The sequence below is a fragment of the Podarcis raffonei genome, chromosome 4 (assembly GCF_027172205.1).
Source record: "Podarcis raffonei isolate rPodRaf1 chromosome 4, rPodRaf1.pri, whole genome shotgun sequence".
Taxonomy (NCBI): Eukaryota; Metazoa; Chordata; class Lepidosauria; order Squamata; family Lacertidae; genus Podarcis; species Podarcis raffonei.
In genome coordinates this window covers 4,602,661-4,629,695 of record NC_070605.1, presented here as the reverse complement: position 1 = coordinate 4,629,695, position 27,035 = coordinate 4,602,661, and the positions used below count along the sequence as shown (strand labels likewise).

The 27,035-nt window shown below is 47.7% G+C and overlaps 3 protein-coding genes across 6 annotated transcripts in view; all 3 read right to left on the bottom strand.

Annotated features, from left to right (window-relative positions):
* Positions 1-27,035, bottom strand: part of LOC128412035 (zinc finger protein 420-like) — a 621,951-nt gene that overhangs the window by 344,281 nt on the left and 250,635 nt on the right. The window lies entirely within an intron of this gene.
* LOC128412086 (uncharacterized) lies at positions 394-1,936 on the bottom strand. Its single transcript, XM_053384936.1, has 2 exons — positions 887-1,936; positions 394-562 (listed from the first exon to the last, which is right to left on the bottom strand). Exons 1-2 carry the CDS (start codon positions 1,905-1,907, stop codon positions 510-512), a joined length of 1,074 nt encoding a protein of 357 aa, XP_053240911.1. The 5' UTR covers positions 1,908-1,936; the 3' UTR covers positions 394-509.
* LOC128412078 (zinc finger protein 850-like) lies at positions 2,943-4,907 on the bottom strand (the record flags this gene model as incomplete). The annotated part of the gene is made up of 1 exon (XM_053384927.1): positions 2,943-4,907. A coding segment is annotated over one exon (1,923 nt), but the record flags the coding sequence as incomplete, so codon positions are not given.

The following is a 27,035-nucleotide window of genomic DNA, read 5'->3' as shown; positions in this document are numbered from 1 at the left end:
ACGGCAGCATTTGTGATCAATAAATGCTGCTGTTCAGTCTGTGAAAAAGGCATATAAATTGATGCAACATCAAAACCGCTCAAAGTTATAGCACGTGAACGTTCTTTGATAACAATGTCTGATGCGGATTCAGTTACGGAATAAATGTTCTTCGAAGGGGTATGAGGTAAATGTAACCATTCTATAATGCAGATAGTCTTCTTCTTGTCCGTCTGAGCATATAAATTTCCTGTTGGCTACAATGGTGCAGCAAATACTGCCAGATGCAGCTTGTGTTCAGCACCTCTAGGTGGCGCATGCGGAAAGGTTTCGATGCTTCATTCACAAAATTTTGGCAAAGTGTAGGGGAGTTCCGCATGCCTTGTGGCAGAAGAACCCACTGATATCGCTGGGTGGATTGCAAATTGTTATATACTGGCAATGTAAAAGCAAGCGTTCCTGTCTGCTGGATCCAGTGGGATGAAGATGGTTCAATGTGGCCGAAAGTCAATTGTTCAGAAATAAGCTGTTCAAAAACGAGATGGTGCCATTGCTGCGGATTTTTCTTTTGGTGGAGGCCACTGTTCTACCCACACTGAGGTATCAGTGATCTTTGTTTGCCATGCTGGAAACGTTGTATCGGTGGCTACAGGCTGGTTTTTATTTTGCGCTGCTGCCAGCAAATGAGCCTTGTGGGTGGCTGTACCAACAGACTGACAAATGCGAAGCATGGCTGCTGTGTCTGTGGCAGGATTGTGTATTATCGGGCGCAACGCAACCTTACAATCCTCATTTGCATTTTCAAAGGCCAATTGTTTGATAATTATTTGTTTGGCTTCAGGATTTTCAATTTGTCTACTCACTGCTGTAATCAGCCTGTCCATAAAGGAAGAATATGATTCTCTAGGTTCTTGTCTGATTGAACCCCACCTAGACTGAATACTGGTGGGTTCCGGGATTTTTCTCATTGCTTGTTGAGCAGCAAGAGCAGTATCCCTCAATAAGATCCGCAGCAGTGTGGCTTGTACTGAAGGCTGAGCAAAGGGGCCACGCCCCATCATGGCATCTATGACATCTGCGAGGGTAATATTTGGATTATTTCCTCTGATTTGTTGTAACAAGGCTGGAGCATAACCACGGCAGGCAGTTTCCCATTCGTGAGCAAATAATACACCAGCTGATGGGGGTAAAACTGTACGTGCCAAAAGCTTGATGTCATCTGGAACCAAAAGCTGGGCTAATGTGGTTTCCAAAAGAGCTTGTGTAAAAGGAGCTTGCAGTCCATTTGTCCTAACTGACAATTGGAGCTCTTTCAAGATTTTAAAGTCAAAAGGTTGGTGCTGTGCTTGAGTTCCTGCTGGAGCACCAGCAGGGGGCACAATAACAGGGAATGCCATAGTATCCTGAGATAAGGAACAGGCAAGGACTGCACGTTGAAAAGGGGTAGCTGGTTCTGCTGCTGCTGCTGAAAGAGCAGGGTCATTTCCAGCCAGACCACGGTATTTTTGCAGGATTGGGTCCTCTGGTGAGGAACTGTAGTCCGGAGGTTTGGGGTCTGGGGCTGCAGGCAAAGCAAGGGCTGGAACACATGGCAGGACAGCAGGCTGAATTAAAGAAGCTGAAGGTTGTACTGGCAATGCAGCCATGGAGATATTTTTTGGTGATAAACAACCCATAGCATATCGAACCTTGCACCATGCATTTAAAATCCGAACACCAATGCTGGGATGCCCATGAAAATGTGTTCCAATCTTATCCCAATGTTTTAATTCCCAAGTCCCATCTGCAGGAAACCAGGGACAATGCTCATCAATTGCCAGAATGAGCTGTATCAAATCACCCTCAGGAACTTCCAATTTGTTGGAGGAGAGGAGAAATTTTAAGTCTTTTAAAAATTTCTGTTGGGGAGTAGTCAAAGAGCTGCCCATTTTTCTAAAATCAATATTTAAGGGATCGACTCACCATGGATCCGAAGATGATTAGCGCTTGCAACCCTTGCCGGACGAGGTAAGTGGATGATATCCACTGCTTGGATCAAAAATCCTATAGTCTGCCTCAGACTGTTTGCTTTAAGTCTTGCTTCTTAGCTCTCTTTTAAAAACCACAGTTGTATTCTTTTATTCAGCCTCACAAGGGGCACCACTTGTCGGAGCCAGCCGTTACAAATGGCGCTTATTTTAGCATAAAATAAAGACGCAGAGAGCTAGCATATTTCCATGGACGGAGGGCAGCTCATTCAGACATCTTCTCCCTCTCCGGTCCTTTTTTATTATCCTTTGTTCTCTCCAGCCGCATGGCTGCATCACAGTGTCTCATGTTACCTCATCTGGTCATGGCTTAAACCCACCCACACCATATAGGGTCATCACTGCCCAGAGGAAACACAACTCCTTTTAAGGTCAATACAATTCTAATACATGGTAAGGCACAGACATGCTGGTCACCGAGGTCAGCAAGGCACCAGGTGGCGCTTTTGCCATGACTTCCTGGCCTTTGCCTTTGCCATGACTTCCTGGCTCCCACAGAACTCCCATCACCCCTAGCTAGCAGGACCAGTGGGAAGGGATGATGGGAACTGTAGTCCAGGAGCTGCTGGGGACCCAAGTGTGGGAAAGCCTGCTTCAAAGCAACTTTTCTATTTTGCCCGCAAAGATGGGACCCGTCCATGTTTGTATCTTCTTGTATTTTGTTTTCTTCATGACCTTTGTGCGTTTATTTTTTTTATTTTTTAAGAGGGTAAATTGAAAGAGAAATTGTATGGCAAGTTGCAGAAGCATAAAAGGCTGTGTTTGAAAAAAATTGGGGGGTGGCATCCTTAAATATTTTATTGGGGGTGGGGCAAAGACCACTAGGCCTTTAAGAGATGGCACCTATTCCCTACACCCACAGGTCTCAGGACAGTTACAACATTTTAAAAAACGATTTAAAAAAAACCACATATTAAAAGGGCATTAGATGTGAATTAGCCAAAAGCCTGGTTAAAAAGGTGCGGATTCGCCTGGCTCCTAAAGCTGTATAATGGTTTTTCTGACCATTGTATGCATTCTTTGATGGGAAGTGAGATTGTGGCTGTGAGTGAAGCTCTTTCCACATTCCACACACTGATAGGGTTTCTCCCCTGTATGAATTCTTTGATGGGAAGTGAGAGAGGAGCTATGCGTGAAGCTCTTTCCACATTCCACACACTGATAGGGTTTCTCCCCTGTATGAATTCTGCGATGTGAAGTGAGAGAGGAGCTACATGTGAAGGTCTTTCCACATTCCACACACTGATAGGGTTTCTCCCCTGTATGAATTCTCTGATGCTTAGTAAGATTGGAACTCTTCCTGAAGTTCTTTCCACATTCCACACACTGATAGGGTTTCTCCCCTGTATGAATTATTTGATGGAAAGTGAGAGAGGAGCTCTGACTGAAGCTCTTTCCACATTCCACACACTGATAGGGTTTCTCCCCTGTATGAATTCTTTGATGGAAAGTAAGATTGGCACTCTGACTGAAGCTCTTTCCACATTCCACACACTGATAGGGTTTCTCCCCTGTATGAATTCTTTGATGGGAAGTGAGATTGTGGCTGTGAGTGAAGCTCTTTCCACATTCCACGCACTGATAGGGTTTCTCCCCTGTATGAATTCTGCGATGGGAAGTGAGAGAGGAGCTACATGTGTAGGTCTTTCCACATTCCACACACTGATAGGGTTTCTCCCCTGTATGAATTCTTTGATGGGAAGTGAGACTGTGGCTGTGAGAGAAGGTTTTTCCACATTCCACACACTGATAGGGTTTCTCCCCTGTATGAATTCTTTGATGGGAAGTAAGGGAGGAGCTCTTCCTGAAGCTCTTTCCACATTCCACACACTGATAGGGTTTCTCCCCTGTATGAATTCTTTGATGGAAAGTGAGACTGTGGTTGTGAGTGAAGCTCTTTCCACATTCCATGCACTGATAGGGTTTCTCCCCTGTATGAATTATTTGATGGGAAGTGAGAGAGGAGCTCTGACTGAAGCTCTTTCCACATTCCACACACTGATAGGGTTTCTCCCCTGTATGAATTCTTTGATGGGAAGTGAGAGAGGAGCTTTCAGTGAAGCTCTTTCCACATTCCACACACTGATAGGGTTTCTCCCCTGTATGAATTCTCTGATGCTTAGTGAGATGGGAACTCTTCCTGAAGTTCTTTCCACATTCCACACACTGATAGGGTTTCTCCCCTGTATGAATTATTTGATGGAAAGTGAGAGAGGAGCTTTCAGTGAAGCTCTTTCCACATTTGACACACTGATAGGGTTTCTCCCCTGTATGAATTCTCTGATGCTTAGTGAGATTGGCACTCTGACTGAAGCTCTTTCCACATTCCACACACTGATAGGGTTTCTCCCCTGTATGAATTCTTTGATGGGAAGTAAGATTGGCACTCTGACTGAAGCTCTTTCCACATTCCACACACTGATAGGGTTTCTCCCCTGTATGAATTCTGTGATGGGAAGTGAGAGAGGAGCTCTTCCTGAAGCTCTTTCCACATTCCACACACTGATAGGGTTTCTCCCCTGTATGAATTCTTTGATGGGAAATGAGAGAGGAACTATCTGTGAAGCTCTTTCCACATTCCACACACTGATAGGGTTTTTCCCCTGTATGAATTATTTGATGGGAAGTGAGATGGGAGCTATTCCTGAAGCTCTTTCCACATTCCACGCACTTATAGGGTTTCTCCCCTGTATGAATTCTGCGATGGGAAGTGAGATCGGAGCTCTTCCTGAAGCTTTTTCCACATTCCATGCACTGATAGAGTTTCTTTCCAATGAGACTTTGTTGATGGGAAGTGGAATGGGATCTCTGACTGCAGCTTTCTCCACACTCCAAATTTTTACGTGGCTTCTCCTCCCTGGGGATTTTATCGTGGTCACTTTTGCTCTCAATTTCCAATTCATCAGAATCTGCAATGGAGACAAAAAGAGATTAGAGCCTCAGGAAGAAATGGAGAAGAAATGAAACGAGTTGAGTGTGTGTTCATTACCTGTGTTGTTTGTCATTTTACCAACAAATTTATTATTAGATTCTGAAGAGTTGTTGAATGTTGTTTTGTCTGATATATAGTAGTGGTCAAAATTGTGGAAGGTTGAAGCTGACACTGAAAATGGCCTGGAAAGTTCACACCAGCCCAATCGTGGTAGAAAAAGGAATATTTTGAAGAAGATTGTTCAAAGAAAAAACTGTAAGTTACTGTTTATTATGGGGGTGTTAGGTTCCCAGGTTTTATAGGGGGCACTGTTGAACTCTGTGAAAATATATGAGGTTGGTCCATAGATGTATTTTTTGAATTTCCAGGCAGATAGGACGATCCCACAGGGAGCCTTACCAAGAGAGGCCAATATCCCACAATTCTCCTCCATGACGTCCTTATGCAGAGCTCTCTGGTCAGGATCCAGCAACGCCCACTCCTCGTCCGTGAAACAAACAGCGACATCTTCAAAGCACACTGGACCCTAAAAGAAAAAGGGAAATGTCCTCCTCTGAGACAGCAGAAATATGATCTGCTACACAATCCTCTGTTGTTTCCTTCCTGTTAATTATTATTATTATTATTATTATTATTATTATTATTATTAATGTATACCCCGCCCATCCGGCCAGCCAAACATCCCTAGGAACTATCGCCCCATCAGTTTATTATCTATTCCGGGGAAAATATTTGCCGCTGTATTACTGGAAGAACTTCTTTCATGGGTCCAGGAGAGGAACATTCTACCGCTAGAACAGATTGGCTTCCGAAAGTCAGCATCAACCATGGATCACTGTCTAACTCTTTATCACCTTGCCAGTAAATACACTGCACCAAGGCAAGGCCACCTATTTGCCGCTTTCATGGACCTGGAGGCCGCCTTTGATTCCATTCCTAGGCAGAGATTATGGTCCAAACTTGCCCATCTGGGAATTGATCTGCACCTCCTCTCCCTAATTATTTCCCTTTATTCAAACACCACAGCTTGCGTCCGAAGTGGTCCCAACGGCTCCCTTACCACTCCATTCCCAACGGCCAAGGGCGTCCGACAAGGTTGTCTCTTGGCCCCTTTACTGTTTAATCTCTATCTTCATGATGCAATTTCCCCTTTGAAGCTAGCAACTAAGTATCCTCCTCACTTAGCAGGTCACCCCGTTGCTTCCCTTTTCTATGCAGATGATGCCGTCATCTTATCCAGAACAGCTGCGGACCTAGCAAATGCAGTTAATGCATTTATCGCCTATTTTAAGGCGGAAGCTCTTAATATTAATTATAAAAAATCGAAAGTCCTTCACTTCACTCGTTCCCGCAAACTCAAGCTGGAGCCGCTTAAGATCACAGGTGGCTACTTAGATAAGGTAAAAGCCTTTAAATATCTAGGCTTAATATTCACTTATAATCTCTCCTGGACCACCCATCTACAATCTGCCTTTTTCGCCGCAACCACGACCTCCAATGCCATTGTCCGATTTTACCACCAGAAGGGCGGCAAACACCTTCCAGCAGCAATTCAAATATTTAATGCCAAAGTTGTTCCTAAATTATTATATGGCTGTGAAGTATGGACTACAGCAATATCAGGTAACTTGGATCGCCCACTTCATATGTTTCTGAGATCTCTTTCCGGTGTCCCGAGATGCGTCTCAGGTGCAGCCCTACGACTTGAGTTCGCCCAGCCCTCAATTGCAAAACGAGCATGGTGTCGAGCCATTTCCTATAGCTCCCACCTACTAGCATCGGACGCTCGAATTAGAGGTGGTTTTTCCAATCTGATCCTAAGAGATATTCATAACTCCCCTTGGAAAACTACAATTAACCTCAAACTCCGCTCTCTTTTCAATCTGAATTGCAAAACTGTTCTTAACTTAGAGTGTATCAGTCCGGCGGCCCTACCTTCAATTAAAAAGAAGCTACAGCAACTTGACTTCTCTAACACAGCTGCCGATGCAAGAGGGCCGTGTTCAGGCCTAGCCCTAGCTATTCCTCCCCCTGAAGGAATCCCTCTATACTGCTTCACAATTTCTTCGGAGGCTAAGCGAAGGGCCTTTACCTGTGCCCGTCTCAACTGTTTTCCTACAGCAGTTCTGTCGGGTCGTTATTCCAGAGTCCCCATCGCAAACAGAACATGCACCTGTAATGACACGGTTCTGGAGACTATGGAACATGTAATGCTCTTCTGTCCCAACTGGACAGATGAAAGATCTCGGTTTTTAACTCCTCTCATGAACAAGCTTCATCTCCCAATCCAGCCCTGGATAGTGTCCCTTTTTTTTGCAGGATTCTGATTGTTGGATTACCGAGATGACAGCTAACTTCCTGCTCAGTGTGATGAAGAGGAAAGCGGCACTAACTTCTTTTTTAACACCACAGCTGCAGTCGATACGCTGCACAATCGAACGAAGTTCCAAGTAGCTTTATTGTACAAGGACAATGGAGCTAGGACAAATCTGAGGAGCTGAAGGACCCCTTTAACGATCTTCCTCCAGCCTCAGCAGTTTTTTTTTGTCTTTTTGTTTTTGTACTATCGGTCACTCGATGTTTTAAATCCCATGTTGCTTCTGTTATCTCTCTCTTTCCCCCCCCCCTTTAAGTATTTGCCCAGGACGATATTCACCTTTACCTCCCCACCCCCATTTTATGTTGTTATTTCTATGTATATCATGCTATGGCCACACGGCTAATGCAATAAATCTTGTTATTTATACCCCGCCCATCTGGCTGGGTTTTCCCAGCCACTCTGGGCGGCTTCCAAAAAACACTAAAATACAATAATCTCTTAAACATTAAAAGTGTCCCTAAACAGGGCTGCCTTTAGATGTCTTCTAAAAGTTTGGTAGTTATTTTTCTCTTTGACATCTGGTGGGAGGGCGTTCCACAGGGCGGGTGCCACTACCGAGAAGGCCCTCTGCCTGCTTCCCTGTAACTTGGCTTCTCGCAGCAAGGGAACCGCCAGAAGGCCCTCAACACTGGATCTCACTGTCTGGGAAGAACGATGGAGGTGGAGACGCTCCTTCAGGTATACTGGACCGAGGCCGTTTAGGGCTTTCAAGGTCAGCAGAAACACTTTGAATTGTGCTCAGAAACGTTCTGGGAGCCAGTGTAGGTCTTTCAAGAATGGAGTTATATGGTCTTGGCGGCCGCTCCCAGTCACCAGTCTATTGCAGATGCAATAGAGGCGGCGAAGAAAGTCTTCTTTGCCATCGCTACCGCCACTTGGTAGGCTTGACATTGAGCTTTAACCCGTGTCCGGTTAGCTTCAGAATGGGTTATCCATCACCGGCGCTCTAGCTGTCTCAGCGATTGTTTCATTGCCCTCAGATCCGTGGAAAACCATAGGGCTGTCCGGGTTCCATGCAATCGAAGAGGGCGCTTCGGAGCCAAACAGTCAATAGCCCTGGTTAACTCCACATTCCAGCAGGCCACCGGGGAATCAGCTGAAAGGCCATCAACATGGGATAAAGCATCCCCTACCACATCATCAGGGGGTTTGGACTGGGTGTTCATCAGTATGCAGATGACACCCAGCTCTACCTCTCCTTTAAATCAGAACCAGTGAAGGCGGTGAAGGTCCTGTGTGAGTGCCTGGACGCGGTTGGAGGATGGATGGCGGCTAACAGATTGAGGTTGAATCCTGACAAGACAGAAGTACTGTTTTTGGGGGACAGGGAGCGGGTTGGTGTGGGGGATTCCCTGGTCTTGAATGGGGTAACTGTGCCCCTGAAGGACCAGGTGCGCAGCCTGGGAGTCATTTTGGACTCACAGCTGTCCATGGAGGCGCAGGTTAACTCTGTGTCCAGGGCAGCTGTCTACCAGCTCCACCTGGTACGCAGGCTAAGACCCTACCTGCCCGCGAACTGTCTCGCCAGAGTGGTGCATGCTCTAGTTATCTCACGCTTGGACTACTGCAACGCGCTCTACGTGGGGCTACCTTTGAAGGTGACCCGGAAACTGCAATTAATCCAGAATGCGGCAGCTAGACTGGTGACTGGGAGTGGCCGCCGGGACCACATAACACCGGTTCTGAGAGATCTGCATTGGCTCCCAGTACGTTTCCGAGCACGATTCAAAGTGTTGGTGCTGACCTTTAAAGCCCTAAACGGCCTCGGTCCTGTATACCTGAAGGAGCGTCTCCACCCCCATCGTTCAGCCCGGACACTGAGATCCAGCGCCGAGGGCCTTCTGGCGGTTCCCTCATTGCGAGAAGTGAGGCTACAGGGAACCAGACAGAGGGCCTTCTCAGTAGTGGCGCCCGCCCTGTGGAACGCCCTCCCATCAGATGTCAAAGAGATAAATAATTACCTGACATTCAGAAGACATCTTAAGGCAGCCCTGTTCAGGGAAGTTTTTAATATGTAATGCTGTACTGTTTTTAACACTGATTGGGAGCCGCCCAGAGTGGCTGGGGAAACTCAGCCAGATGGGCGGGGTATAAATAATAAATTATTATTATTATTATTATTATCTCTGGAAACCATTTGGAGCCATTAAGTGGCGGGGGCGGACCATCTGAATCGGTCCCACCTCCATGCAGAGGGGAAGGGTCGCGGAGAAGTCCAGTTGCACTAGGAAGTGATCCGACCATGGCACTGCAACCCCCCCTCCTCGCCAACAAGACCTGGGTTGCTGTGCGTAAGAGAAACCTGGTGGACAAGCAGCGGCAAGGACAGGCCCATCTGCTTCATCCAACCAAGTCTCTGTTACACATGCCAGGTCAAGTCCTCCATCCATGATCAAGTCATGGATGGCAGTGGTTTTATGAATCATTGACCTGGCATTGCAGAGCAGCACCTTCAGGTCATGTGGGTATCCCTTGCTGATTCTAGTATCCGTCCAGTCAGGACCAGACCCGGAGGCAGGGATAGTCCTCCAAAAACGACTAAACCTGCCTCCTCTGTAATGACGTGGTCTGGTCTTAGCGTAACTCCTCCTCCTACCCGTGATCACTGAGATCGGTTGTCCCAGTGCATCCCCCCCATGGAACATGCCCCAGCTATTTTGTGGGCTGGGACCCACTCCCCGGCAGCCCTGACCCCTCCCCTTAAGAACAAAATAAAACCCTTAAAAAAAAGAAAGAACAATACAAACAAAAAACTGTAAAAATTACAAACACATTAAAATCAAACAAATTCCCAAACCCAACCAAACATCCATCCACCCCCCACAAAAAAAGTAATCAAAAGGGAAAAAAGAAAATTTTTAAAAGAACATTGCGCCGCTCCGAGTCCTCCTGGCCAGCAGCAGCAGCAACAACTGTCCTTGTGAGGCTTCAGGCCCCGCCCTGGGCCAGGTGGTGAGTGGCAGGAGCAGGGCCCTCGGGCACTCACGCAGGGGAGTTGTTTCAATAGGATTGCTTTGCTGCACATTTTATTTATGGATGCTTATTTTATTCTAAGTTTAAATTATGGGTATTCGTTTTGTGCAAATAGGTTGTACTCCACCTTGTGTTATTCAAGTCATTCTGCCTAGGCAAGCATTCCAGTTTCCCCAATAGAAGGATCCACTTTCTCCTCTCCTCCTGAGCTGTTCCCTCCTAAGAACTAGAGCCAAATTCGAGGGATTCATGGGGGCATGGAGAAGGGGAGGAAGTGGAGGCAGGCCCCATTTTGCAGCCGATGGGGCTGGTTAGGTGAATCCAGGCCGCTATTTGTTCTCATTTGTCCACTGCTTAGAAAACTATTTTTGCATTCAGTTATCAATCTAGAAATGAAATAAGCCTCTTTTGGATGGCCATCTGTCTTGGATGATCTAGCAGAGATTCCTGCATTGCAGGGGGTCTCCTGGCTCTGAGAGACAAGTAGGGAGGGTGGCTTCCTGCAAAAGGAGAGGGAGCCACCGGTGGTTCCTCCTTATCCTGACTCACCTCAACCTCTCAACCTTCCTCTCCCACTTGCCTCCTTCCTCTTCTGCCTCTGATTCTGCACTGCATTCTGCCACAGAGTCTCCCAGCTCACTAAGCTCTGTTTCCCCTTCAGCTTCTGACACCTCCTCTTCACAGACTTCTCCCTCTTCTCCCTCTGACCGCTCATCCTTCCTCCACCTCCACTCCTTCGGCTCTGAGCCGTCTTCCCTTCCTGGTTCCCCGGCTGCTTCCTCCCACCACTCCTCTGTGCCCAACCAGTAAATGACATTGCTCCATCCCTCAGCCTCTGTCCCCACAAGGCAGCTTCCCCTGACCTGATCTGGTTCCACAGCCGCTGCTTCCCTTCTGCCTCCATGAAAAAGCGGATCAGGAGGTCTTGCTGGCATCCTTCTGCCACCTGTAAGAGAAAAAAGGTAAGCAGGACGCCAGAAGTGCCTGCTTCTCTCACAGGTGAAACAGGGCATCTCTAACTGCAGATGGGCCTTTAGAAATCCTTACCTGCTGAGAGCATTTATAGACGTTTTTTTTTTTTTAATAATATTTATTGAGTTTTTTCATAATATCTCCAATCATACAATTTTAAACATCACTTATTTTAACTTGTTCGACCTCCCTCAACTCCTCTGGCAATCATCCATACTTAATTTCTTATCTACACATTCCTTAATTATAATATTGCCATTTTGATACATTTTCCCATCCTCTTTTACATTTTTGCAATATTCCTTGTTTTTTTCACAAAGCTTCTTTGAAACACACTAGCGTTGTATTTTCCTCACATACAGTTTTCCTCACATACAGAGCATTTATAGACGTTTGTGCCCATTTCATATGTTTGTTTGTGCAGAAATACATCTCCCCTCCTCTGGACCCTTGTTCCCAACGGTCTCCCACCAAAACAAGATGAAAAGAACCCTCAGATGAGTTGGGAAACCAACAGAATGAGACCAGTGGAGAAAACCCACCTTCCTCCTTACCCAGTGGCCTCTCTCTGGTGTCCAACGGAGGCCTCTCTGCCTCACAGGAATCCAGGTCCATTTCTGCAAAGAGATCCTTTCCCTGAAAAAGAAACAAGGATTCAAAACAGAGAATGGTGAGAAATACTAGAAAGAGAATGACAAAGACTTGAAGGGTGCTAGATCTCATTCCATGGATGCTTTCCCAGAAAAAGGATGGGCCATCAGCAGACCATTATGGGATGTTCTCTGTCCTGTTTGGAGCCCCTTGGGAGTATCCAGAGGAAAGTCTTTCTCACCTGCTTTCTCTCCTCTGCCTGACTCAGGAGGAAACCTTCAGCCAGGGCCACCGCCTGCGAACTGGTCTCCGCTCCACAGTCCCTCACCCAGCTCTCCATCTCCAGGGGAAGGACAGCCAGGAACTGCTCCAAGATCACCAGGTCCAGCATCTCAGCTTTCGTGTGCCTTTCTGGCTTCAGCCACTGATGGTCAAGGTGGTAGAGTCGGCTGCAAACCTCTCGGGGTCCTTTGGCCTCCTGGCAGCAGAACTGCCTCAACTGCTGGCTCTGCACCTCTGAGCAGAGGGTGTCCTCCTCACCCAGGATCTTCTGCACAGTGTTTTCCCATAACCCCCCACTGCTCCCAGTTTCGTTGGCATGGCCTCTTCCAGGGCCAGCTGAGTCTCGCACATCCATCTGTGCTCTCAGGAATCCTCTGAGAGATCAGAAGGAACCCTTTAGTCTTCTGCCAAGTTCTGTCCGTCTAAATGAGAAGCTCTAGCAAATCCTACAAAGCAAATACATTGTTCTGTTACAGAATTTGTATGACAGGGGAAAAAATGGTTCCCCGAGCAAGCATGGATGAGTCTTGCTGGGAACCAGGGCTGGACTTTACCGCATCCCAGACCATGAGATATCTTTTTGAAAAGAAAGAGCAGGAGGAGGAGAAGAAATAAGTCTCTAGCCTTCAAGCATTGCAGAATGTGGAGGCAACTGAAGGAATTTCTGTGAGATTAATCAACCTGGTTTCTGCTGCCTTCTAGATAATGCCTGAAGTCAGAAGTGACTGACAAGGGAGTCATTTGTATCTTGTGAAAAATGGATGCTTGGTTCTAGTGAGGGTCCTCACTCGGGGGTCCTCAGGAGTTGCTCCTCACCCCCACCCCCACCCTCACCCCACCTCCACTCCCTGCTTCTGTCTCCTTTTCTGCAAACTCTGCCGCTGTCCAGACAGATTCGTGGGGTGAGGTCTCTTTTTCTCTCTTCTGAGGGCCAGGAATGTATCTGGCCAACCCCCAGAGGGCCAAATGGGCGGGGCCAAAGACATCTCCCTTGATTTTTTGTTGTTCTGTTAGATAGCTTAACACAAACTGGTTTGCAATGCAGCAGCCAGACTATGGCCTGGGATCCCTCTCTTTATTCCTGGTCTCTCTTTCCTACTTTTCCTTCCTTCCTGTCCGTTGTTTTTTTTTGGGGGGGGGCTAGTCCACCTCCTGTTCAACTTTGGAAAACCATTTGCAGATGTTCCCTCTGTTGTGCAATGAGGCTGAGCGATGTCACACAGAGTTAAAGTCCCAGGGACTCCTTTCTTTAAAGAAGGGAGATTTCGTGGGAGTCAGGGATCCTCTGATCTGCAGGAAGGAGAGAGTTGCAGACCTGGCCCCTCCCTGGCAGGACCCTCTCCTCCCTGATTTGGGGTCCCCCCCTGCAGAAGCAGATCAGGCCCCCAGGCCCCCTCCCCTGCTGCAGCCCTGGGACCCCCACCGTCTCCCCACTGCACCCTCTGGGGGGAGAGAGAGGAGACTCACCCATAGCTGTCAACCTTCCTTTTTTTTGTTTGTGGGAAATTCCCTTATTGCAGCGCCGTTTCCCGCTGCTTCCTGCTGCTATCCCGGATTGGTAGATAGGTGAGGCTGCTGATCCCTTATTTTCAAGGCTGCTGATCCCTTATTTTCAAATCTGAAAGTTGACAGCTATGGACTCACCAGATCCCAGGCGGGGGCTGCGATTCGGCCCTTGCAGGAGAGACACCAAAGCAACACCCCCCCTTCCTTGCAGGAAAGGACTGGGGAGGGAGGGGCCTTGGCTCTGGAGGACCAGCCCCCTCTTGCTTCCTGTCCTCTCTAGGAAGGCAGCTCAGTTCCCTTTAACCCTTGCAAAGCCGAGTCCTCCCTCGCTCAGCCCTCTCTCGCTTGGCAGATCCTCAGATTCTTATTATTTTTTATGCATTTAGGGGGGCAACTGCTCCCCTGGCTACGCCAATGCCCAGATATCCTTTTGGGGGTGAGGCTCTTGGCTGGACTCTGAGCATCTCCCTCCCTTGGCCAGAAACCAGAGGAAGAGCTTGCAGGGAAAAGGGCTTTGCAGGAGGCAAGGAAGCTCCTCCTAGAATTCAGGAGTGGAGAGATAGGAGGGGATCCCAGGGTCATCTAGTCCAACCCAAAGCAAGAGGGGGCCGGGTCTAGTTCTCTAAGCAGGCAGCCCTGTTGAGGGAAGCTTTTAATGTTTAATAGGTTATTGTATTTTAGTGTTTTATTGCAAGCCGCCCAGAGTGGCTGGGGAAACCCAGCCAGATGTGCAGGGTATAAATAATAAATTATTATTATTATAATTATTATTACAACCCCCAGCAATGCAGGAATCTCAGCTAAAGCATCCATGGCAGATGGCCGTCCGATCTCTGCTCAGAAACCTCCAAGGAAGGAGAGTCCACCGCCTCCCAAGGGAGACCTTTCTCCTGCCAAAATGAGTAATAATGAGTAATAAATTAAATGAGTAATAATTTCTTATGCATGCTTTTCATACTAATATACAAAAGTATGCCATTTCCCTTTCCAGAAATGCTTAATTCCTAATTTAATGGACTGAAAATGGATGGTTGTTGTTATGATGTTTAGGGAAGCTTTTAATATTTGATGGACTATTGTATTTTAATATTTTGTTGGAAGCCGCCCAGAGTGGCTGGGAAACCCAGCCAGATGGGTGGGGTATAAATATATTATTATTATTATTATTATTATTATTATTATTATTATTATTATTAAAATTGATCAGGTGAGTTTTCTCCTTTCGAAAGAGGAAGGTGGAATCTCCATGGCTGCTGATAGCATAACGTTGAAAGACTAGGGAAATACGGGGAGTCCTAGAGTATCTGCTTGGAATGCAGAATGTCCCCATCAGTGTAGACCAGGGGTCCTCAAACTATGTTCCCTGGCCTGAATCCAGCCCGTCAGGGTCGTGAATCTGGCCTGCACGGTCATTTCAGAACCCGCCAAGTGTCTGAGGCTGAAAGCATCTCGCCGCCCGCTCAGTCAGTCCCTGGGAGGTAAACGCCACAGGCGTGGTGGCGGCTCTACCAATGAAAGGCCAGGTGAGCGACGTCACACAGTTAAAGTCCCTGGGGCTCCTTTGTTCAAAGAAGGGAGATTTCGGGGGAGTCAGTTTTTTCCGAAAGACTAAATGAGTTTGGGACCCTCTGATCTGCAGGAAGGGGAGCGTGGCAGCCCTGGCCCCTCCCTGGCAGGACCCTCTCCTCCCTGACTTGGGGTCCCCCCCCCTCTTCCCGGCACGCGCTCTCTCCTTCCCTGACCTTCCTCCTGGGGAGTCTGGCAAAAAGCTCTGGCTCTCAGCCCCGGGGCTCCTTCCTCCTCTGGGTAGCAGGAGCATATGGGGGGGTCTTTGCACCCCTGACCCTCTCCTCCCTGACTTGGCCCCCCCCCCGCAGGAGCAGATCAGGCCCCCCAGGCCCCCTCCCCTGCTGCAGCCCTGGGACCCCCACCAGATCCCAGAGAGAGAGGAGACTCACCAGATCCCAGAGAGAGAGGAGACTCACCAGATCCCAGGAGGGGGCAGCGAGGCAGCCCTTGCAGGAGAGACACCCAAGCAGGGAAGGACTGGGGAGGGAGGGGCCTTGGCTCTGGAGGACCTGCCCCCCCCCCCGCTTCCTGTCCTCTCTAGGAAGGCAGCTCGGTTCCCGTTAACCCTTGCAGTGCCGAGTCCCCCCAGCTCAGACCTGACCGACACGCTGCGCCCCTGAACAGATCCCGGCTAGCGAAGGGTCTCTCAATTCGGCTTGAATTTCTGGAGCGCAGAAAGGGGGGGGAGTGGAGGTCCAGAGACGGGGAGCAACTGGGGCGGAGCCTGGAGCCTGTGCAACTGCCTCCCCCCCGCATCCGCTCCCTCCACCCTCCACTTTCCCTCCTTGTGCTGGACCAGAGCAGCTTCTCTTCCGGGGCCCCCCCTCTCCCCCCCCCCACCCATAGCTTGAGTGACATATTTAGGGAACCGATTTTGCGGGGGGGGCGCCTATGCCCGGGGGGGGGGAGACGTCCTTGCCACTTTCTTGCTAGATACGGCCCTGATCCCTGGGTCATCCAGTCCAACCCCAGCAAGGCAGGAATCTCAGCTGAAGCATCCATGGCAGATGGCCGTCCGATCTCTGCTCAGAAACCTCCAAGGAAGGAGAGCCCCCCCCCCTCCCAAGGGAGACCTTTCCCCTGCCCAACTGCTCTTAGGTGTCCCTCAAGGCAGCGGGTCCTGAGTTCTAGCCCTGCATAAACAATCGCACTGGCTGCCAAGGAGGAACCCAGCGAAGTTCAAAATAAATAAATCCTATTCTCATCATAAATGAGTAATACTTTCTTATGCACGCTTATGCACGCAACAAAAGTATGCCATTTCCCTTTCCAGAAATGCTCAATTGCTAATTCAATGGACTGAAAATGGATTGTTGTTGTTATTATGTTTAGGGAAGCTTTTAATATTTGATGGACTATTGCATTTTAATATTTTGTTGGAAGCTGCCCAGAGTGGCTGGGGAACCCAGCCAGATGGGTGGGGTATAAATTATTATTATTATTATTATTATTATTATTATTATTAATCAGGTGAGTGTTCTCCTTTCAAAAGAGGCAGGTGGAATCTCCACGGTTGCTAATAGTATAACGTTGAAAGTGCAGGGAAATATGGGGAGCCCTAGAGTATCTGCTTGGCATGCAGAATGTCCCAGGTTCAGCCCCTGACATCTCCTGCCAGGGCTGGACAAAATCCCTGCCAGAAACTCTGGGGAGCTGCTGCCAGTCAGTGTAGACCAGGGGTCCTCAAACTATGTCCCGCGGGCCGAATCCAGCCCTCCAGGGTCGTGAATCTGGCCTGCACGACCATTTCAGAACCCGCCAAGTGTTCGAGGTTGAAAGCATCATGCCACCGCTCAGTCAGTCCCTGCGCCGTGCTGAGGTATAACACCGGTCTGGAAAGACCTACATTGGCTCCCACTACGTTTCCGAGCACAATTCAAAGGGTTGGTGCTGACCTTTAAAGCCCTAAACGGCCTCGGCCCAGCATACCCGAAAGAGCGTCTCCACCCCCATTGTTCTGCCCGGACGCTGAGGTCCAGCTCCAAGGGCCTTTAGGCGGTTCCCTCATTGCGAGAAGCAAAGCTACAGGGAACCAGGCAGAGGGCCTTCTCGGTAGTGGCCCCCGCCCTGTGGAACGCCCTCCCATCAGATGTCAAAGCGATAAACAACTACCTGACATTCAGAAGACATCTTAAGGCAGCCCTGTTCAGGGAAGTTTTTAATGTGTGACATTTTTGTGTATTTTTGGTTGCTTAGAGTGGCTGGGGAAACCCAGCCAGATGGGCGGGGTACAAATAAATTATTATTATTATTATTATTATTATTATTATTATTATTATTATTAGTTGTTGTTGTTGTTGTTGTTGTTGTTGTTGTCGTTCTTTAGTCGTTTAGTTGTGTCCGACTCTTTGTGACCCCATGGACCAGAGCACGCCAGGCACTCCTGTCTTCCACTGCCTCCCGCAGTTTGGTCATTGTTAGACTACATGGACTATAACATTATTATGATGGGAGATATGAATGGAGTGGTATCTACAAATATGGACAAGTCGCAGAGACAGATTGCAACTAAAGATGGCAGACTACCAAAAACCTTTTTTGAACTGACTGACAATATGGACTTGATTGATATTTGGAGAACTAAAAACCCCTTAGGAAGAGAGGGAACATTGAAAAAGGTATTTAAATATACCTTCTTGAAGAAACCAGAGGCCTTTCTCCTGGGCATAGTCGGCCAATTGGTGCTAAAGAAGGATAGAACTTTCTTCATGTATGCAACAACAGCAGCAAGAATACTTATTGCAAAGTACTGGAAGACACAAGAACTACCCACCTTGGAAGAATGGCAGATGAAGGTGATGGACTACATGGAACTGGCGGAAATGACTGGCAGAATCCGAGACCAGGGAGAAGAGTTGGTGGAAGAAGATCGGAAGAAATTTAAAGACTATTTGCAGAAACACTGTAAAATTAATGAATGTTAAAACTGTCGGGATTCAAGCCAAAAGTCAGAGCCCCCAGCTTAGCTCTTAGTCCAGAGGAATTTGGCCACCCTCCAGGTGCCCGGCTTGATTCCTTATGACCTCCCGTCTGCGACTCCCGGCAAGATCAAAGGAGGTCTCCAATCGGCGATTCTCCTCAACGTGAAGGAGAACACACCACTCCCCCCCACTCCTCTCCCAGGGAGGGGGAGAGAGACAGACAGAAATATATTTACATGTCTTTATTCCTGTCTTTCACCAGTACAGAGAAAACATGTCTGCACACTCTGCTTCCCTGCTGCAGAGAGAGAATAAACTCCACCCATGTACTTCCAGTACAGGGTCATGTGCTGCTCTGAGGTAACATCCGGCTCTCAGAGCACTTCTCAGACTGTGCCTGGTTCCCACGGTACAATCCAGTAACATTCATATCCTGTTTACCATTCCAGCCACCTGGTGCTTGCTTCTGCATTGCTCCTTTTTCGTAACATCCTCCCCCAAAAGAATCAATGTGTGTTGCAGCAAGCAAAGCATGATCCAGAGAAGAAAACAAACAGTTGTTATACACATAACATTCCCCTGTTGTTTCAGTTCCACCCTTGGAACTCCCCGCCACTGGTTTCCCCAGTGTACCTCTCTGGTTGTCTGGTTTCCAAGGAATGAGTGCATCTGCATTACCTTGGCTAGCAACTCTCTGTTGTGTCTTTGTCTCTGACTTAGACACAGCTCCAACCTGTCCTCGGTTGTTTACAACAGCAACACATGCAACAGCTAAGTTAGCAAACTCTTTTGAGTACCTCTTGGGTGGTTGACCCTTTGTAACTCTCTCAGACCTACGTATGAGGTGCTGATCCTCTCTGCTCACTGGTCCAGTCTCAGGACTCTTTGGAGAACTAGTTCCAATGGTAAACAGTGGTTCATCCTTCACCTGTGAAGGCCTATCTATTGTGTGAGACTTTCTCTCAATGACTGTGACAACTGAGCTCTCCGAGCTATCAGTGTCATCACTTTCAGTACAGCTGAAATCAGTGAAATCATCATCATCTGAATCGTCCTCAGTGGGAAAAGTGTGTACTATCACTCTCTCCTGTTCAGGAGCACTCTCTAGAAATTTTGTGAGAATCACCTGACCAGATTCAGACAAAATTACTCTGTAGAGACCCTTTTCATACCCCACAAAAATGCCTCTGGCATTCTTTACTCCACCTGGAGCTTCTGTTCTCACATGAGACCCGAAAACCTTGAAATGGGCAACAGAAGGTTTTCTGTGGAACAGTTTCTCAAAAGGAGAACTTCCCAACTCTTTTGAAACCTCTCTCACTTTCGTATAACAGAACGACATTAGAGACTCGGCCCAGTACTCATGTGGCAGATGTGAACTTAGCAATTGCTCTTCCATTCCCTTTTGCAATTCTCTGTTCACCCGTACACAGACACCCCTGTTCCACGCTTCCGCTGAAACAGAAACTTTGTGTCTTATTCCCTTCTTCTGCAGGAACCTCTGGAAATCCTGTAAAAGAAAAATCTGCTTCTTGTCTGTGAATAGACAATCAATGTTAGCATCATGCATACACTTAACTTTGTCACAAAAGTCCTGAAACCTCTCTAAGGCTTCCTTTGGCTTTCTCAACACATAAACCCAGACATAGTTAGAGAAATGATCCACACACACAAGATAATATCTTGCATTGCCTCTAGATGGTTCTAGAGGACCAATCACATCAGCATACACCCGCTGAAATGCTCTGTTGACTCCGGTCACCTTCTTGCTCACACCTGCAAGAGAAACTAGGTTAGACACAGATGAATTACATTCCATGTAATCACTTTGTGCAAAAGTCAACAAATAAAGTCCATCCTTCTGTTTGGCAGAAAGATTTAACTCTCCATCTTTGTAGATCTCGCAGCTCTCAGCATCGTAGGACAGTTTCAGTCCTTTCTTTGCAATCTGCGAAACACTCAGCAGATTGAACTTCAATTCAGGAACCAAGTAAACATTGTTTATTGTCAAGTCCAGACTCTTAAGATAGACAGTCCCCACGCCGGCCGCTTCTAGCTCCTGACCATTGGCCTGTGTCACAGTGAAGCTTTGCTTCTTAAACGATGAAAAGAGCCCTCTGTGTGGGGACATATGAACAGTCGCTGCAGTGTCGATAATAAACGCGTTCCCAACATCTGGCGTGGTTCCTTTCGCCATCAAAGCCTTTGCAGGTTCCACCATAGGCTTGGTACGACCTTTGCCTGACGCCTCAGGCTTTGCTGAGCGGCCCTTCGCTCCTTTAGGCTGACGTGGCTTCTTGCAGCTCCGCTGAAGATGCCCAGCCTGTCCACAACTGTAACACTGGACAACATTCAAAGCTACAGCATCCTTTCCAGTAGCTTTATCGGTGGGGGAATTAGAACTCCGTTCCTCCCTCCCCCTGTCCTTTTCTTCCAGTGCAGCATGCCGGCTGTGTTCATCTAGAACCACGGCACTCAGGGGCACTCCCCCCTTCTTGGCATCCATGCTGAATCCAAGGGTTAGCTTTACACTCAATCTCAAGCCAGCTTTCACTTTTCAAGCCAGTAAAACTCCAAAAGTCTCTGTTTACTGCTTCACTGGCAGGCTTGCCTTTGGGCTGTTTTTTCAAAACCCTTGCACAGCTGCGCAGATATACTTTCGATTTCCCAGGCTCTTTTTAGGCCACTCAGTAACTGGCAGACGTTGCCTAGCAACCTGCTCAGGACGGAACTCCTTATCTAAACCACAGGAATTCCTGGTATGCAAGCTTGCTCTTTCAGAGCTTGTTTTTTCAAACGCAGCTATTGTGAACCAGAAATTAAGCCTTTCTGCGTTCATTCTCTCTTGCCCGAAATGCTGCATACCTTTTCTGGCTCCGTTGCCTTGAAATACACTCCTCTCGGTGTCCAGCTGTCTGTTTCAGCTTCTGGCTGCAGGCAGACGCTTTTCTTTATCTCCTTAGGTGCAGAGGATGGCAACGATTCATCGACCTCTCACCTCTCATGCAGATTCTCATAGATCAGATATCCATCGATCTGCTACCAGTTGTCGGGATTCAAGCCAAAAGTCAGAGCCCCCAGCTTAGCTCTTAGTCCAGAGGAATTTGGCCACCCTCCAGGTGCCCGGCTTGATTCCTTATGACCTCCCGTCTGCGACTCCCGGCAAGATCAAAGGAGGTCTCCAATCGGCGATTCTCCTCAACGTGAAGGAGAACACACTACTCCCCCCCACTCCTCTCCCAGGGAGGGGGAGAGAGACAGACAGAAATATATTTACATGTCTTTATTCCTGTCTTTCACCAGTACAGAGAAAACATGTCTGCACACTCTGCTTCCCTGCTGCAGAGAGAGAATAAACTCCACCCATGTACTTCCAGTACAGGGTCATGTGCTGCTCTGAGGTAACATCCGGCTCTCAGAGCACTTCTCAGACTGTGCCTGGTTCCCACGGTACAATCCAGTAACATTCATATCCTGTTTACCATTCCAGCCACCTGGTGCTTGCTTCTGCATTGCTCCTTTTTCGTAACAAAAACGATGTTGGATTGAAAATAAGTGGTATTGGTAATAAGATTAATAAGAATATGCAAATATGGATTAATAATGGATGAAAATGCATAGTTATAATAGGTTAAGATACAGAGTAAAGATAAATGAAAGAGGGTAAGGATTTGCTGAAATGATTTTTTAAATGGGAATACAAAAAGGGGAGGTGTGAGGAGGTCAAGGAAACAAGCTAATGAGTTTAAAGTAACAAAAATGGATTTGTTTTTAATTCTTTTTTATCTATTCATTTTTTGTATTTTTCTTTTTCTTTTTTATGTATCTTTTTCTTTTTATATGTCTTTTTTGTGTTTTGTAAACCTATGTTTTTGTAAAATCTTAATAAAATATTTTATATAAAAAAAGAAACTCTCTTTTATTTTCATTTGGTATGCTTATCATTAGAATATCAAATAGGAAGGCTTTGGTTTTCTTTAAAATAAATAGCATTTCTTTTATTTTATTTTCCCTTTGGGGACATGTCCGCCACATGTGGAATAAGGTTCCCTCATTTTGTCTGCATCTCCAACACTTATTGCTGATATTTATTTATTTTGACTGATTTGGATGGGGCCAGGTACCATCTAAAAATCAAATAGCATGTGGTGAATTTTAAGTCTTTTCCCATAATTTCCCTCATTTTTCATCTTCATTGGATATCCACAATCGGGTGTCCATTTCACCATCACCTCCTTCACCTCCTAGTCCTTAAGGTTCCAGTCCAGTAACAATCTGTGTGGTTCTGATAATATCTTTGTATTATTTAATAATATTTTTTTTTTAAAAAATCCGCTGTTGTTCTGTCAAGTCCATTTATTTTTTATCTGGAAAAAATTGTTTAACTGGTAATCTTTCTTTTTTCCTTTTGTTTTCCTTTTATATTTTTACTTTTTTGTAATTTTAGCATATAATAACAGTAGTAATTATATGGAAATGGGATAATAGTATTGAAATGAATAAAATGCTTAACTCGCCAAGATTTTTATTGTTGGCAGCTTCCCAAGAGAACTGAAGGAGATTCTCCCCCTTTTGGCTTTTATCTCTTCCCTTTATAACTGTCTCTTCAAGTCCCAACAGTCCTGCCCCACCCTCCCGCTTACAGGATATCCCTTCTACAGATGTCAGCGCAGACCCAGTGATGGAAAACCCTCCGCCCAATTCCTCGTGACCACAAGACTATTTATTACCTGCAGCAGCAACAACAAAAGCCACCAGAGTGGCCACAGCTATCTCTTTCCAAAGTCTATGACAGGGAGGGGGCTGACAGCCTTTTCTGTGATGTGGGTATGATGTATCTGGGGGGGGTGTCCTTGGGCTACACCTCTTCTATGATGTATGTATGATGTTTCTAGGGATGGTCTTGGACTCCAGGGCGGGCAATTAAAAATGTCTATATAAGGGCTTTCATGCATGGCTCGGGGTCCTCCTCCTCTCCCCTGCGTGTGGGGGAGCACCCTGTTGCTAGTATGTCACATGCCCCTGTTTACTTTCCTAGGCTTGGGAAGTGTAAGAACGGAAGTCAGGCTTATCTCTTCCGCTCTGCTGTGCTTTTGCACTGTTCTTTGTCTGTCTGTTGCTGAAGAAGAGAGAGGATGCCATTATGATCCGTTTGGTCTCGTCTGCAAATGTGATGAGCATCCCCTCAGTTCCTTCATCCATGTCATTTATCAAGACGTTGAACAACAACAGGCCCAGGACAGAACCCTGCAGCACCCCTCTGGTCACTTTTCCCCAGGATGAGGAGGAACCATGAAGGAGTCCTCTTTGGGTTGGGTCAGTCAAATCCACCTAACAGTTACCTCATTCAGTCACACTTTACCAGCTTCCTCTGTCAGGAGAACCTGAGCTTACAGGGTTAAACAGCTCAACTTCCACAATATCAGCAGAGTAACATTCCCTTTTATTTTAAATTTGCAGCGTCTGCGTTTGCTCAGGCTCGCTAAAGCCTCTATAATAACTGTTCTGGTATTTCCCCCTTATTCCCTCATAAAATAGAAGAGACGACACAGTCTTTTACAAAAATATAAAAAGAGTTTACTCACATTCTGTTCACAATCAGATCCCAGAAGGCGGACTTAGCTTAATGAAGTAACATACACTTGGAGTCTATCTCTTAAGAAGACAGTCCCTTTTTCCTCCCTTTTCTTCCCGGCACGCGCTCTCTCCTTCCCTGACCTTCCTCCTGGGGAGACTGGCAAAAAGCTCTGGCTCTCAGCCCCGGGGCTCCTTCCTCCTCTGGGTAGCAGGAGCATATGGGGGGGTCTTTGCACCCCTGACCCTCTCCTCCCTGACTTGGGGTCCCCCCCTGCAGGAGCAGATCAGGCCCCCCAGGCCTCCTCCCCTGCTGCAGCCCTGGGACCCCCACCAGATCCCAGAGAGAGAGGAGACTCTCTGAATTTCTGGAGCGCAGAAAGGGGGGGGAGTGGAGGTCCAGAGACGGGGAGCAACTGGGGCGGAGCGTGGAGCCTGTGCAACTGCCTCCCCCCCCCCATCCGCTCCCTCCACCCTCCACTTTCCCTCTGTTACGGAAAAATTCCGGGTGCGAGTCGGCTCAGCCTCCCGGCTCGTCGGACTAAGTCCGCGGGTCCTAGCGGAAAAATGAGCTCAGCCGGACACAGGAGCAAGATGCGGAGATCCAAGGTTTATTGCGCAACAGGTTCAAGGCAAGATTGAACAGCGATAAAGGGGTGACACCAACTTTTAAAAGTTCCCTCCAAGTCCCAGAATACAGTGCAAGAAACGTCATGAATACATTATGGGAAGGTTGGGTTTGACAACTTACATCATGAATATGTTACGGAAAGGTGGGGTTACACACATTAGCATTTCAGGGAAGGGAGGGGTAGTGTGCGGAGTAAGAGATATACATAGATAAGCACTTCCTGAGTACCGGTGATGATAAAACAATAGTCCAGATATGCACCGTCTGCCACCTGGCATTGCCCGGAGGAAGGGTTTGGCAGAACGATCTGACAGGATTAGGGTCTTCCTGAGTACGTGACTTGCCGCTCAGGGGATTATGGAAGCAAGTGGGGTGTCGTAGAGTCCTGAAAAGGCTGAGTCGATTGACACCAGAACGAAGGAAATCGGTGCTACGGTTGATTTTATATGAATTTTAGAAGTTTTAGCTCATTTCAAGTCCATTCCGACATTATTAATCAAAGTCGGAAGTGAATAGATACATTGTTGCAGTTCTTGATACTGTCAGGGGTCCAGGAGTTTCAATTCCATTGTTGGATGGATACATTGTTGCAACTTGGGTTTCAGTTCCATTGTTCCCCCAGCGGGGAGCTGTCAGCAACTTGTCAAGAGATTAAATGAGGCGTGCAGAGCTAGCTGAGCTACCTCTGCACGGCAAATGCACGGTGCTGATTGGCCAAAACGCGGCCATTATAGTCAATGGGGATACAATCTGATACGGTCTACCCTCGTTAGAAATGGAGCGAGAGGGAAGCTTTAAGAAAGATGGTGGGCTTATTTCGCCCGTATAGAGAGAGGGAAAAAGTCCTTTATTACAGGACTAGGGTGCAGTGTGGTGCTTGTGCAACAGTGTGGGGTTTGAGGGGTTGGGGAACTGTCGAGGTCATCGCCTCGGGTCCACTGGTGCTGGTGGAGGGGCCGAGAAGGTACCCCCCCTCCTTCCGTATCAGTCCCCCATTCGGAGATAGATTTGCATTAAAGTTCTGTAAGAACTTGCAAATCCTTTCTCCGCACCCTATATTTCCGTGATCTCATATTCCCCTTCTCCCAGGTGTCTCACCTGCACATATTCAGGGAAGACGGGGGCGCTGTGTGAACGGGAATAGGCTCGGAAGGAAAGAGGGGCAGATTGTCTAGGACAGCGAAAGAGAGAACAGCAAGGTGTCACACAGTGGATAGCGCAGCAGAGTATTGAGATAGAAAAGACAACGATAAGGACAGTAATAATTATAACCTTGAGTAATTGTCGGAGCCATCCAAGCTTCGGTAGCCATCCCCATAGGTCTAGATCGGATAGTCCCTCATGCTGTATGTCGTTCAGTCTTCCTGCTAGTTCATGGATATTATTTAAATGTCCGGTGATATTTGAAGATTGGTCAGTCACATATGTGCAGCATTCGGTACCTATTAAGGCACACGTCCCTCCCTGGCTGGATAACAGAAAATCCGTCGCAATTCTTGTCTGTAAACTTAGCTGTCTTACCTCAGACAATTCCGTCACGAGGGAGTCTGTAATTTGGGTTGCCTCCTGCATGAATTTGAGAAGGATGTCGGTGAGTCGGAGAATGTCCACATGGTTAGATCCTGCTCCATAAGCGGGAAAGAGGGCTCGGCCTACCGTCTCCCCATTGGCAGCGACATCTGACAGGTCTGACAGCTCCTTTTGTTCTCTCTTGTTCCGTTGCCTCCCGGGGGGTAGATGTGGAACGACTCTGATTCCGGGAACAATGTACCCGACAAAGCAGGATCCCGACATATGTGGGCTTACCCAAGTGTATGCGCGGTGTCCACATACCCAGAATAAGCCGCTGAGGTATGATTCCATCCTCCCGGAGGAAAAGCTTGCAGCAGCATAGAATCCGTTGGCTGGGGTTTCCATTGGGGGGGGGTGTCCGACTACAATGGCCCAAGCACTAGTGAGGTTTGGGAAGGTGTGGGAGCCAGTGGTGTTGGCAACGGTGACTTCGCCGGTGGGTAGGATTTCCAAGTTGGAACTACATGTGCTGGATCCGATGAAGGTCCCGTCTCCGGTGAAGCAACGACAGAGGGGTCCCTTCGTGGGGCCGGTGAGATACAGGTATTGGTGTGTCAAGTTCAATGCGGTTAGGTTCCAGGACGTGACGTCTCCGGAACGGAACTGTTCCAAGGTTACTGGCATTGGGACCAGGGGTAAGCTTTGTTGGAGGTGGCTGGGCGCATGGGCGCAGATCCAACAGTCAGGGTAGGGTGCTTCCTTTGCCACCTGACTGAGGAGTTTGATGTAGGAGTTTTGTTCCCAGGATGAGAGGAGGTCTTCTCCGGGGATGGAGGGGTCTGTGCCGAGTCGCCGGGGTGCGGTACCTACTGGGTGAAGGGGGGTCGGTAGTGTTGAGGAGTCGCCTGTCTTTGGCGATGCCCCCGCACCTCAGTGGTCCGACATTGTCCCAGGTGGGGGAGCGTGAAGGATGCACGGGGTGGTGCCATCCTTCCAGGTATTCGGCTCCCTTCCATTCATGGGTGATTCCAAGGTTCCACAAGCAACAGAACCGCCTCAGGCAAAGTCCCTGGAGTTGAGATTTCCGAGGTCCTGGGGTCATAAGGAGGCATTGGAATCCGAAAATCAAATTCTCGGAGGGATGGTTCGAGTCCGTGTATGCCGGCGAAGCTCCCCGTACCTTGCT